The 14,704-nt window shown below is 36.8% G+C and overlaps 1 protein-coding gene across 1 annotated transcript in view; it reads left to right on the forward strand.

Moving 5' to 3' along the window:
- The first annotated feature begins 338 nt into the window (after positions 1–338).
- The window catches only part of LOC106003318 (gamma-aminobutyric acid receptor subunit gamma-3), an 89,278-nt gene continuing 74,912 nt past the window's right edge, over positions 339–14,704 (forward strand). Inside the window, exons 1-2 of the mRNA XM_045070423.1 lie at positions 339–381; positions 6,004–6,141. Coding sequence (XP_044926358.1) covers positions 339–381; positions 6,004–6,141 — 181 coding nt within the window. The remainder of the gene's footprint in view (positions 382–6,003; positions 6,142–14,704) is intronic.

A 14,704-nucleotide genomic window follows, 5' to 3' on the forward strand; every position in this document is an offset into this window, starting at 1 on the left:
TGCGTGGTGGCATGCAATAAATAGAAGCCTTTGTTTGTTGCTCTTATTATTGTTATTAGAATTATGGCATAGGGAGATCAACTTTGGAGTGGTGGAGTAAGGATCTTAGTGACCACTTTTCCACATAAGCAGTGAAAATACTGGCAAAGCAACTAAAATCAACCATTTCAGAATACCATAAATTAACCAAAGTCATATAAAAAACTGAAAATTTTCTATCAAAAAGAAACGTCTGAATCTCAGAAAGGCAACAGAGCCTGTACATGTCAAAGCCTGTACAGAGCCTGTACATGTTAGGACTATTCCCTTTCTCTCTACCTCCCTGCTACTTCAGTAGCATGGTAGTTCTGAAAGATTTGCAGGCTCACAATGAATGGAGAGGTAAGAGCTTTATACCAAGAGCACCATCAATATTATGTCAAAACTAGCAGTATTTGAACAATTTCATTCCCAAAGTGTTGTTGGTCATTTGATTAGACTCAGAGCTCAACACAGCTGAAAAAAAAATAAATTTAAGAAGCAGTATCATCAGGACATCATTAGAAAAAAATGGAAAACTTCTGACAATGTTACATCTGCCTGTTTGTGATATCAATTTCTTTCATCAAAAGAAAAGATCAGCCTCACCATACCCCCTTCAAAAAAAAAAATTTAAAGCAAGACCTAGATACAGAGAAATTTGAAACGCTCCAGCAAATTCTTAGGGATCTATAAGAATTTTGCACACATGTGAAGTTCTGCATGCATGCCCAGGAAAGACCTAGGAAAGAAGAAAGACTTGGTCACTCACCTCTTGCTTGGTGGAATAGTACAAACAGAAAACTAAAGCTAAGCCTGTCTTGTAAATTGTTTAAAGTTTAAAGTCAAGCTTTCACACATAGATCTCCTTGGCAGAGGTAGAAAAAATACAGGCATGGCATTTAAGGAAACATTCTTACTGATCATTGGCTGACTACTAAATTATAATGAACCAAAGGTGACCCCTAGGAGATCAGGCTTGAAAACAAGAACATAAAATTAACAACAACAACAAAATACAGCAGGAAACTCAGTGTCTACACACTGTGGAGAATACAGATTTTCAAATTAGCCTGGAAGAGTCACTAAGGAAATAAACAACAAGAAGAAAACAAAACAGAAATCCAAGAACAACCACCACCTTTGGAGTGGAGAGAGGGTTCTGATACTGAAGTTATTATAATGCATTATCTAAAATGTCTGGTTTCCAATGAAAAATTACAAAACCTACCAAAAAAAGGCAAAGCATATCACATACACAGGATAAAAATTGTCAATAGAAATAATCCTTGAATACTCCCAGATGTTGGATGTACTAGACAAAATTTAAGTCTGCTATTTTACATAGATTAAAAGAACTAAAATAAACCAGTGTCCAAAGAATTAAAGGCAAGGAAAGTCTGACAACTATGTGTCATTAAATAGAGAATATCTGTACAAAGATAGAAATTATTAAAAAGAAACTAATTACAATTCTGGAGTTAAAAAGTACAATGACTGAAATAAAAAAGTCACTAGCCAGCTACCAACAACAGATTTGAGGAAATAGAAGAAAGTATCAGCAGACTTGAAGATAGGCCAGTAAAGATTATCCAGTAAGAGAAATAAAATGAAGCCTGAATGGAGAAAAATGTGTAGAAATTCATACACCTGTGATATATCATAAAAATTAGCATTATACAGTGAATGGAAGTCTCAGAGAAGAGCAGAGAAATAAGGCCAAAATTATTGGAAAAAATAATAACCAGAAGAAGCTCAAGAAACTCCAATGAACTCAGAGAACCATACCTATTCACAGCAGAGTCAACTTGATGATTTCTCATCAGAAACCATGGAGTTAGAAGACAGATAAGAGCTTCAAAATGTTGAAGGAAACAGACTGGCAACCAATAATTCTATAACTAGCAAAACTTTCAAAAAATGCAGGAAAAATCAAAAGATAAGCCTAGAATGACAGAAAATGTTTATAAAACATGTCTGATAAGGGACTTGTCCCAAAAATATACAAATAATTCTTAGGACTCAACAATATGTCTTCTTTGGAGAAATGTATGTTCATGTCTTCTGCCAATTTTTTTTTATTTTTTATTTTTTATTTTCAGCTTAACAGTATTCCTTGTTTTGCACCATACCCAGTGCTCAATGCAATCCGTGCCCTCTCTAATACCCACCACCTGGTTCCCCGAGCCTCCCACCCCCACCACTTCAAATCCCTCAGATTGTTTTTCAGAGTCCATAGTCTCTCATGGTTCCCCTCCCCTTCCAATTTCCCCCAACTCCCTTCTCCTCTCTAACTCCTCTTGTCCTACATGCTATTTGTTAGGCTCCACAAATAAGTGAAACCATCAATTTTTTTACATGATTATTTGTTTGTGTGTGTAGAGTTTGAGGAGTTCTTTATAGATCTTGGATAACAGCCCTTTGTACTGTCATTTGATAATATCTTCTCCCATTCCTTGGGTTGCCTCTTTGTTTTGTTGACTGTTTCCTTTGCTGTGCAGAAGCTTTTGATCTTGATGAAGTCCCAAAAGTTCATTTTTGCTTTGGTTTCCTTTGCCTTTGGAGACATATCTTGGATGAAGTTGCTGTGGCCAATGTTGAAGAGGTTAGTGCGTATGTTCTTCTCTAGGATGCTGATGAATGAATGAATTCCTGCCTCACATTGAGGTCTTTTATCCATTTCAAGTTTATCCTTGTGTATAATGTAAGAGAATGATCGAAGTTCATTCTTCTACATGTAGTTGTCCAATTTTCCCAGCACCATTTATTGAGGAGACTGTCTTTTTTCCACAGGATATTTTTTTCTGCTTTGTCAAAGATTATTTGACCATAAAGTTGAAGGTCCATATTTGGGCTCTCTACTCTGTTCCACTGGTCTATGTGTCTGTTTTTGCTCCATGCTGTCTTGTTGATCACAGCTTTGGAATTAAGCTTGAAATCAGGCAACGTGATGCCCCCAGTCTTGTTTTCTTTACTATAGAGTATTATGCCTCCATCAGAAAGGATGAATACCCAACTTTTGTATCAACATGGATGGCACTGGAGGAGATTATGCTGAGTAAAATAAGTCAAGCAGAGAGAGAGTCAATTATATGGTTTCGCTTATCAGTAGAGCATAAGAAATAACACGGAAGACATGGGGAGATGGAGAGGAAAAGTGAGTTGGGGGAAATTGGAGGGGAAGATGAATCATGAGAGATTGTGGACTCTGAGAAACAAACTGAGGGTTTTGGAGGGGAGGGTTGTGGGAGGTTGGGTGAGCCTGGTGATGGATGTTGTATAGGGCATGTATATTGCATGGAGCACTGGGTATGGTGCATAAACAATGAATTCTGGAATACTGAAAAGAAATTTAAAAAATAAAGAAATTTTTTAAAAGTTCATTGGAAAATTAAAAAAAAAAGACTCAACAATATAAAACAAATAACTCAATTAAAAAATGAACAAAAAATCTGGATACCTCACCAAAGAAGACGTATATGTGACGAATAAACCCATGAAAAATTGCTCGATACCATCAATTGTTAAGGAAATGTAAATTAAATAGCAAGGTACCATTTCACACCCACAATGGCTATTATAATTAGAAAGACAGTCATTAGCTAATGTTGGAAAAAATATGGAGAAATTGGAACCCTCATGCATGGCTGGTAGGATTTTAAGGTATAGACTTGAAAAACAGTCTGGCAGTTCCTCAAAAATGTTAAGTGTAGAGTTACCTTATGGCTCAACAATTTCACTCCTATTTACATATCCAAGGAAATTGAAAACTATGTCAGCACAAAATCTCATACAGAAGTGTTTTTAACTCTTGAGAAATTAGGTGGGTACACAAACACTGCTATTTGCTTAGATAGAAAAATGGAGGAGAAAAAAGTCTGGATTAAGGGAAAGGAAATCTGTTCTGGAACAAGATGTAAATCTTTTTAAAGGTTTTCTTAAGGATCTGGGAACCGTTTCTTTAAAATATAACCAAGAAAGATAATATCCCAATCTCCTTGTTTCTATGGGAAGGTAATAGCTTAATTCAGTGGAAACCTCGCCCCAAGTTGTAAAACTACCTTTCATCCTAAAGATATGTGAAGTCCTTATTTGCTTAAAAAAAAAATCACTAACATTCATAACAGCATTATTCATAGAAGCATAGAAGTGGACTCACTGCCTATCAACTGACAAATGGATAAGCAAAATTTGGTATATTCATTTAGTGGGATATTGCTGGGTAATAAGTAAGGATGAAATCCTAACAAGGGCTTCAATATGAGTGACCTTAAACACATTATACTAAGTGAAGGACATCAGTTCAAAAGATAATATATTATATGATTCAATTTATATGAAATGTCCATAATAGGCAAATATATAGACAGAAAATATATTAGTGGATGCCAAGAACTGGATGAAACAGGTGATGTATGCAATGCGGGCAAGGAAGGGGAATGGGGATTGACTACTAGTGGGTCTGGGGTTTTATTTTGGGTGATAAAAATATTCTAAAATTACATTGTTATAAAAGTTACACCACTCTGAGAATATACTAAAAACCACTGAGCTGTGCATGTTTTATGTATTTGAATCACACCTCAATAAAGCTGTTTAATAAAACAAATTAAAAGAAAGAATTATAGCATAAAGTACTTTTTCTGATTATGATAATATAATAGGAAGATAAAGCAAGCAGTACAGTGGCTTATGACCAAATAAAAGGTTTAGTTACTTCATAGTAATGTCTGGGTCTGAGTCTTCGTGACTTGAAACCAAGATAGTCAAGTTAAAAGACAGCAAGTATCCCAGCTATGGTGACAATAATTTCACAGAACAATACACAATCAGAAAACAGGGGGCATGCCAGGGTTTAATTTTAGTCTTTGAATGAGGGAGCCATGCTAGCACTGATAGGAAGAAAGGGAAAATATCAGGAAGGAATATCGTCTTTACAAGATTTGCAAATTGATCTTCACAATGTCTAATTAGAAATCTCCAACCACTTATTAATATGTTTGTATAAGTATGTATTTATCAGTGTGGTGTTTTTCATATTCAGGATGGTACTGCATGTATTTCTCTCTACTACAGTCACGCCATCAGTGTCTATATGAATCCGTGAAGGGCTAATGATATCAATGCTATCATGTGTTGAAAGACAACGTGGGATCTAGGCCTGCTCCAGGGAGCAGACCTTACCATAGAGCCTGGAGGCAATTACTCTAGAAAACAAGTATTACTCAAGTGGTATTCAGAAGTAGAGATCTGGGAATTGAGAAGTAGATATTGGCACCATCTCTGGCTTGGGTCAGGGAGCCCAAAGGGCCCTAATAATAACATCTGTCCATGACACTTGGCTCTGGGCAGTTTGTCACCCTAGGCTTAAGGCAGCAGAAACATACCAGTATCTTGCTTCCTGGCGTATTGAATGAATAAGATAAGCATTGGTCTATAATAAAAGTTAAAGTTCACTGATCAGAACTGGAGACTGATGTCAGAGCAGGACTGAGAGTCAGTTGACCTCTGGAATTCTGAAGTAATTGCCTTATTGAATCTGTCTTTCTTAAGATTTGAATGGTCTAAGTTCTGGGGAAGGGTGAAGGTATTATGAGCCTAGGCCAGGTAGTTAGATCTCAGAGTCTGGAAACTAGTAATACTCTGACCAGGATCTCCACATTTTGAAAATGACCACACCCTATGGTGACTAAAAGCGGCTCTCCAAGGTTAAAGAAATAAAGACAGTAACCCTCTTATATGGTGTGTCCACATAAATGAGGCTTGTGGCTGGGAACATCTTGCTGATGAAGATCTGTAGCAGGAATTCTCTGGGTTGAGTGGCCTTTAGCCATTAATTTTTGAGTTTAAATGTCTTTGAGGAAATTTTTGAGAACAAATATGGCCTAAAATGTAAACTTCTGTTAAATGATCAGAATTATAATTTTGACTTTTATTCTTATAAAACTATGTCTTCAAGTGTTAATATTTATTCTGTATTTTCAGATGGCTACCCCAAAGAAGAAATGATTTACAGATGGAGAAAAAATTCAGTTGAGGCAGCTGATCAGAAATCCTGGAGGCTTTATCAGTTTGACTTCATGGGCCTCAGAAACACAACAGAAATTGTAACAACATCTGCAGGTAGGAATTAATTCAAGGAAACATAGCTCTCAAAAAAAAATCTGACTTTTTCCCCTGGTGCCGGAGGCATAATCAAGCCTTTAATGTAGAATTTCATCATGTTTATGCTTTAACTAGTTATATTAGAGCAATCATATACCTTGGCAATATCTGAGACAAAACAACTGATTCAATAGTGAAAATATTTTTAATGTTTTATTGGGATGGAAAAATGATCATGAGAATTGTCTTATTTTTTAATCAAGGTGGCATTTACATCATGTTTATAAATTTAACTAGGATTCCCACTATCAACCATATTTATATAAACTGATTTTACTAATAACGAGAGTTCTACAACTTTCCATATACATAATATGAATAAAATATTATTGAGAATCTACACATAAAAGAAGCTGCTGTGAAATGTCCTTTGAATTTTAATTTCTAGCTTCTTCCTTTACTTTAACCTTTATTTGAGCTTTGTATTTCTTTTCCAATATACTGAGCACAATAATTATCCACCAGTTTGATTTTATTAAGTGATCATTAAGTGCATAATATAAGGTACGTAGTTAGGTAGAAAGATGTTTCCTCTATTAGCATATTTGAGTATTTTAGGGATTTTTGTTTGTTTTATAGGTTTTTTCTTCTTGCTTTGTTTTAGGAGGGTTTTTTTGCTTAGTTTTGACTACTTATTTATTCCTATGACCCACTGTTTTGCAACTAGTTTATTTTGCCAGTATGTGGGGCACAGATGAGGTTAGAACCAACCTTTCTACTGGTCTTATTATTAATATGAATAGCTTTTAAAACTTCATAATAATTTGTTTTATCAATGACTAAGATTAAGATGTAAACTTTGATAGCCACTGGTTAATATCTTTAAAGGATAGCCTGAATTCTGGATAGAGTTGAAAATATAGAATATTTACACATTAAGAAAAGTCTGAAAGGCTCTCTGATTAACAGAGAAAAAACTTCCCTATAGGTGTCATGGTGATAAAGGTGAGAAATGCCATCTGTGTTTAAATATTAAACAATGATAAAGTTAAAAAAAGAATCATAATTTATTTAAATAATCTGCAGAGAAAGCAAAAAGGGAAGTGTTTAGAGAGACTTTTTCCCAATTATGAGTCACCTACATTAAGAATGTAATTCTGCTTCTTGAATGGTAGAAATGCACTCGTAGACCTTTCAGTATAAGGCAGCCCAAGGAGGGTACTTAATGAGGGGATTGTTCTAGCATTTAAAAGCTAAAAAAAAAAAAAAAAAAACTGCCAAATGTCGATTCTGTTTTTCCTTTCTTGGTGTTTTCTGAAAGATGATGTTAAAGGATAGGAAATTTCAAAGGAAAGTAAAGCACAGCTGCTATAGGGTTTTGAAATGGACTGTAAGAGAATACCAGCACAGAGAAGCAACAAATAGAGGGAGCTGTGGAGTCAAGGTAATAGTCTGAGTGACTGTATGCTAAGTGACACTTTTACCAGGCAGAAAACCCATTCCAAACTCAGCTTCAGCTACCCTATGCTTGAAATATCAATAGTCAAGGGGTGCGTAGGTGGCTCAGTGGATTAAGCCTCTGCTTTTGGCTCAGGTCATGATCTCAGGGTCCTGGGATTAAGCCCAGCATTGGCTCTCTGCTCAGCAGGGAGCCAGCTTCCCCCTCTCTCTCTGCTTGCTGCTCTGCCTACTTGTGATCTCTCTCTGTGTGTCAAATAAATAAATAAAATCTTTTAAAAAATCAATACTCAAGAGATGTGTGATGGCAGAAAAAGAAAGGTTGCTTTATTCAGGAAGCTGAAACCTAAGACGATGGTAGGCTAACATCTCAAAGATCATCTTCCCTGTCCAGCTGAAGTTGGAAGGTATTAAAGGGAAAGGCATAGGAAAAAGGGAGGGGGAATCCCTCCAGGAGCTAGTCCTCTGTGGACATGATCCTGAAAAGACTTGCTGACATCAGTAGCAGCTGTTTTCAAATGCAGTCAGACCTTATCTTCTGGGAAAGTTTGGCCATTCACTCCTCGAGGCCAGTGGTCTGCAAATCTCAAGGAAAGTAACTTAGTTTTGCTAGAGATTAAGGGATTTAGTTCCGCAAACAAGGAATGCATAAACTTGAAGCAAGTTTACACTTCAGATAGGTTGGAGTGCTATTATGTTACTGTTGGTTTAAAAAATATGTGGAAGACATTCACTGGCAGCAAGGAGTTTTTGGTTTCACTGGAAAAACATGATAGATATGAGAGACTTATGAACAAACTAGGAATTTATACACCAGCATAACAAATAGACCTTATATTAAGTTAAACTGTACTCAAGATGGAAGCAATGTTTAGGACAGTCCTTAATGAATAAGAAATGAATGTTTCCCGGGATTTTTTTTTTTTTTTTGTCATTCCTTTTTCCATGAAGTCAATGAATGTTTTAGCATTGATGAATGTTCTCCATCTACTCCTCTTCTTTGGCTTCCCTTATTTTTATATAAATCTCCACATTATATTGAATCTTGTTAATCACTCCATCTCTTTTAGAAAATAAGCAAAAAAAAAAATATGTTCTAAAGAAATTAATCTATATTAAAAAATTAAACTCTCTTGCCTCTAATAAATCAGATGATACTGTTGGAAGATGAGAGTGAGATATAAATGATGGATTTACACTCTTCATTTCTAAATTTCTTATGAGCCCAAGGCGGTCACCTCCCATATCTGTCTTTAGCAGCCCAATATTCTATCTTATTTGCCCAGTGGAAGATCCTGGAGAAATCATTACAATCCCTCTTTTGCACACTCCCTCAGTCCCCTTTCCCCTTTTTCTTGTGTACACCCAACCATAGTGAAATCCAGTCCTCTACCTATTCCACACCACAACCATACAGCATTATGGGGGAAAAACACTAGTAAATAAACCACACTATTTTCATCACTGCTCTCTTTTGAAGGTGTTATCCATGAATTTCAAGAGAGTTTTGAGGTTGTCATATCATAGTATGTGATGGTCCAGTGTTTCTCAATCTTTTATTCATTATCACCTCTCAGACTAAAGAGTCTTTTTAGGTATTTTTAACCACCTCCCTTATAAATATTGATACTACAGATATACTTGTATATATTTTCATATATTATGACCTTTTGGAAGGCTACACATAGCAATATCAAAGATTTATCCCCTCCCTACCCCCAAAAAAGAATTTTCACTCCCATAGAAATAAATATCACCTGCATTAAAATCCAAACCTTAGTCTGTTTATTCTTTCTCTTTTCTAGAAGGGGTTCCTACTTTGTTCTTGGTCCCAACATCTGACAGCAACACCTTCTTTTACTTTCCACTAGTGATCTTGCTCTTCACTGTTCCTGGAATCTTGAGGAAATCAGAGAATGTCCCAACATCTTTGCCCACCTATTGCAACTTTCCCTCATAGTGTTGCAGATGAGCTCCCATTGCTTATCCATATTTACACCAGATCCTGTTCTTTTCCCCTACACAAGAGATTGCTCCAGCAAAACTCCCTCTTACTCACACCATTTTTTTTTTTTTTTGCTCTCTATTGGATCTTTACTATCATCTACTTAAAAATAAGCTTTTATTTCACTAACATTTTTTTTAATTGTTTTAGTTAGGTCTCCAGCATGCAACAAGTGACATACACAAACTAGGTAATTAGAAGTTAATGAAGGTAAGAAACTATGCACAATCTTGCTGGCAGGGCTTATGACTTATTGCAATAATGGATTATGGTAGGCAGAATAATGGTTCCCAGAGATTTCCATTTTCTAATTCTCAGAACCTGTGAGTACATCATGTTACATGATAAGGGAGAATTAACTTAGCAGATGGAATTAAGATTGGTAGTCAGCTGACTTTCAGATGGAGAGATTATTCTGGATTATTGAGATGAGTTCAATGTGGAAGAGAGAGTCAGAAGGAAATGTGACTGTGGAAGAAACTCACAGAGAGGAACAGCTATGCTGGATTTGAAGATGGAGGAAGGGACCATCAGCCAAGGCAAGTGGGAAGTTGTAGAATCTGGAAAGAGCAAGGAAATTAATTCTAGAACATCTAGAAGGAAATATGGCCCTACTTATATCTTAATTTTAACCGAACAAGATATGTGTCAGACTTCTAACCTGAAGTACTGCAACATAACAAATTTCTTGTTGCTTCAAGTCACTAATTTTGTGATCTTTTGTTACAATAACAATAGGGAACAAATATAGACATATTGTAATAATCTCAAGTTAGTGGTATTGGGAAGCTTTTACCACTTTGCTGAAGAGGAAAGAAGAGGGAATGGTTACTGGAATCTGGAGAAATAGAAGATGTGAGGGGACTGCATGACAATTGGTGTCACTTTCAGTAGAGAATCCAGCCAACCTGCAGCACAGAGGCAGGACAGAAACCTAAGGATACATGGCTTAACTTCCTTTACCTCACATTATCTGTTCCTTTTCCCCAGTAGCCAGAAGCCGAGGTTCAGGGAACTTATATGGTGCACCCTAGACAGAAGCTTCCTGGGGATAAGGCAGGTGGAAAAGAGTAGAAAGTAGGTACAGAGAGGCAACAGAAAGTGCCCAGCACACTTGTGGAGGATTACTTCATCCTCCACAAGATTATGCCTTATTTGTGCCCTCTGCAGCAAACCCTTCTAAAGATCATCCTGTCTCACTGACCCAGTACCTCCATGCCAACCTCTTGAGCCCACTCTAGCCAAGCTTTCCTTTTCACTTCTCCACCAGTACTGTTGGTAACCCTGGGTCACCAGGGTCCTCTACAATGATAAACCTTCTTCTCTAACCATGACTCATCTTCCCTTGGCTCCCAGGACACTCCTCTCTTGGTTCTCCTCCTCCTCATGTCTCTTCTGCATTTTTTAATAAAGATTTTGTATATTTATTTATTTATTTACTTATTTATTTGACAGACAGAGATCACAAGTAGGCAGAGAGGCAGACTGAGAGAGAGGGGGAAGCAGACTCCCTGCTAGACAGAGAGCCCGATGTGGGGCTTGATCCCAGGATCCTGGGATCATGACCTGAGCCAAAGGCAGAGGCTTCAACCCACTGAGCTACCCAGGTGCCCCCGCCTTCTGAATTTTTGTGTTGGACCTCCATCTTCTCCACCTTCTATTCATTTGGGAGTGCCCCAGAGTTCTGTTTTCTATCTATACTCACATCTCTGTGAGTCTCATACAGGCTTCTGTGGTGTTAACTCCAAAATTACATCTTTAACTCCTAGATCAAACATCTCAAAAATTCCAGCCCCATAGACTCAAACGCTTGTTCAGGATTTTCTCTGGGATGCCTTGGAAACCAGTTCTACTCAGCAGGTCCCAAACTAATGCTCACAGGCAATTCCACCCATAGTCTTTCCTTACCAGATGATGGACCTCTATCCTTTCATTTTCTCAGGCCCAAACTCCAGTATCATCAATTCTTCCTTCTTTGATACATCAAATCCAAAATATCAGCAAATGCTTTTGATTATATCTTCAAAACATTCTAAATATGGCGATTTCTACCAATTCCATTGCTACTATCCTGATTTGACTCACCATCACCCTTTTCCTCATTTATAGCATTAGGTCCTTTTACCCTTTGATTCTAGACTTGCCTATGTATGGTCCACCACAAAGTAATATTTCATTATAGAAGTCAGCATTTATTTGCTCAAAACTATTTCATGACTCCACTTCTTACTTAGAGGAAATACCAGTCTTCATGATGGCCTACCAAGCCCTACATGATCTACCTCCCGATGGCCTGACCCCCACCCCTCTCCCAAGCACTCTCTCAGACTACTCCCACCGTATCAAGTGTGTTCTGACCATTTGACTTTTGACGGACTGTTCTATGCCTGGATGACTTTCATTAGGGTTTCTGCATGACTAATTCCCTATGCTCTGTAAGTCTGTGCTCAAAAATCATCTTCTCATTGAATCCTACCCTACGAGCAATCTCTGCCTTCACTGGTTGATACAATCTATCATATAATTTATGTATGTGTTATGTTTATCTTATTTTGTGTGTTACACAAAGGAGTTATTGTCTATGTTGAATGTAAACTGTGCTTGACTCTTAGTGATGCTCTCTTAAATAAGTTAGAAAGGAAAATATTTGAGTCAAGGAGATTAGTTCAGAGGAATTTGTGAGTCTAGACAAGAAATCATGAGTGTTGACTCAGAAATAGGCAATAAGAAGGAAAAGTATTATATTTAAAAGACTTTCTGTCATTTAAATGAGCAAGTCTAGTAAGTTATGTATAAATGAGATGAGACAAATACATTAAAAATGGAGGATAATGAAGTAAGGCATATTGGAGAAATATGTGATCACATCAGTCAAAGAGGATTAGACATGTGTTGGAGGGAATCATGAGACTGACTCAGATATTCTGGAGAAAAATTCTCACTAAGTTTCCTTAATAGCTGATATGGCTCCAAATCTAATTGGCTTATCTGAAATGGGGGCTGAACAAGTTGATGTTCATGTTTCTGTAGAATCATGTAGTAGAATCAAGCATGTCTGTAACTACTAACAATCAAAGGGTGATACCCATAAGAACAGATCTAGATCAAGTAGCTTTTGGAATAATGTCTGCCTGAGATTGGATCCCTCCCTGATTGTCCCAGCTTGTGAAGTTCTTTGCCTGAAGGGAATATAGCTGTTGCATTTCACCTGCACTTTCAGGGAGATTCCTGAGATCTCACCTTGGTGCAATATCAATTCTGGCAACTGGCTGTAAAGCTGTGAATATAACATTTTCCCCAAAGATCCGTAAAGCAGTTTGGTAACTTGGGAAATCTCAGATACAGCACAATGAGCTGGAAGACCTTGACTATAATAATACCACCTAATATGTAATATCTCAGTCATTATTTTAAAAGTTTTATATGAATTAGCTCATTTGGACTTCACAATGCCCACACGTTATTACTGTTAGGGAATCCAACACTCATCAGGATAAAGTAATGTGCCTATAGCAAGTTATTGGTTGAATTCAAAGCCTATATGAACTACTCTTGCTAGAGAACCCAAGACAAGCTTTATGAATATGGGATGAGCTGTTAAATATAGGTTTTAAATATAGGCAATGTTATTTCTTTGTTAAAACATCATGATAGAAAATGCTAAAATATTTAGGAAGTGGTGGAAATATTCATAATGAGCTGATTTCTTCCTGAATATTTTTATACAAACTTTGCTATGCCCTTTAAAGTATTTTCAACTACTATTCTTAGATTCAATCGTCTGTTAACTCTTTTAGTTGCAAAAGGGTTCCTGGAAAAGCTAAAATGTGCTGGACACTTCTTGAGGAGTCTTCATGTTTACAATTACCTTAAGGATTTAGAATTTAGTGAGAGATGTGTCAATATAAATGTGTTCCACCAACTGCTGCAGGAGCACAGAGGTGAAGGGAGAGCTTATTGTTGGCACTTCACATGTAGCCAGGTGTCTCAGCATCTCCCCAGCATTTTCTATGGGTCACCAGTATACTACAAGATACCAACATTATGTCAGCAAAAGTGTTTCTTATCTATGGTGATAAATTAGGCAACAGTGCATATAGCATTCTCTTCCTGAAGATGTCCAATATGTCTAAACACAAAGAAGAATTATTTTAAATAAATCAGTCTGTGTTTAATCCTGCACTTTTGAGATGGATTATACCATAAAATACTTTTTTTAAAAAAGCTTTTTATTGGGGCGCCTGGGTGGGGCTCAGTGGGTTAAGCTGATGCCTTCGGCTCGGGTCATGATCTCAGGGTCCTGGGATCAAGCCCCGCATCGGGCTCTCTGCTCTGCAGGGAGCCTGCTTCCTCCTCTCTCTCTCTCTGTCTGCCTCTCTGCCTCCTTGTGATTTCTCTCTGTCAAATAAATAAATAAAATCACTTTGTGCATTCCATTTGCGTATAATAATATTGAGGGTTTTTTTTTTTTAATTTAGAAGACAGTTTGGTACTTAACGTCATAATTTAGAGAAAAAAATTAAAAAAAGATAACCTCACAAATCCAACATACTAGTCAATAATTGAGCTTTTACCTTGGACAAATATGGAATATTTACATACCCCGCTTGACTGTACTATAAGAGAGGAAAAGAAGAAATGCTTTCTGCCACAGAGAAGCTTGCAAATTTATTTCTTATTTAAATTTTTATCATGGAGAGTACTAATTTCCTTCAAATGAGATTATTTATTTTTACAAATACTGTGGTCCATAAGAAAATTAGAGTAAGTCTGAGTTCACAATTTTTTTTAAATTTTTTATTTTTTATAAACATATATTTTTATCCCCAGGGGTACAGGTCTGTGAATCACCAGGTTTACACACTTCACAGCACTCACCAAAGCACATACCCTCCCCAATGTCCATAATCCCACCCCCTTCTCCCAATCCCCCTCCCCCCAGCAACCCTCAGTTTGTTTTGTGAGATTAAGAGTCACTTATGGTTTGTCTCCTTCCCACTTTTTAAAAGTTTTATGGCCATAGTCAATCTTTTGTATAATCACACCTATAGCAAGAACTTTACATTTCAAAAATATTCCAATTCATATATTTACTAATTGATAATTTTTACTTGCACT

This window comes from Mustela putorius, unplaced genomic scaffold (assembly GCF_011764305.1).
Source record: "Mustela putorius furo isolate JIRA1106 unplaced genomic scaffold, ASM1176430v1.1 tig00003972_pilon_pilon_pilon, whole genome shotgun sequence".
In the NCBI taxonomy this organism is placed as follows: domain Eukaryota; kingdom Metazoa; phylum Chordata; class Mammalia; order Carnivora; family Mustelidae; genus Mustela; species Mustela putorius.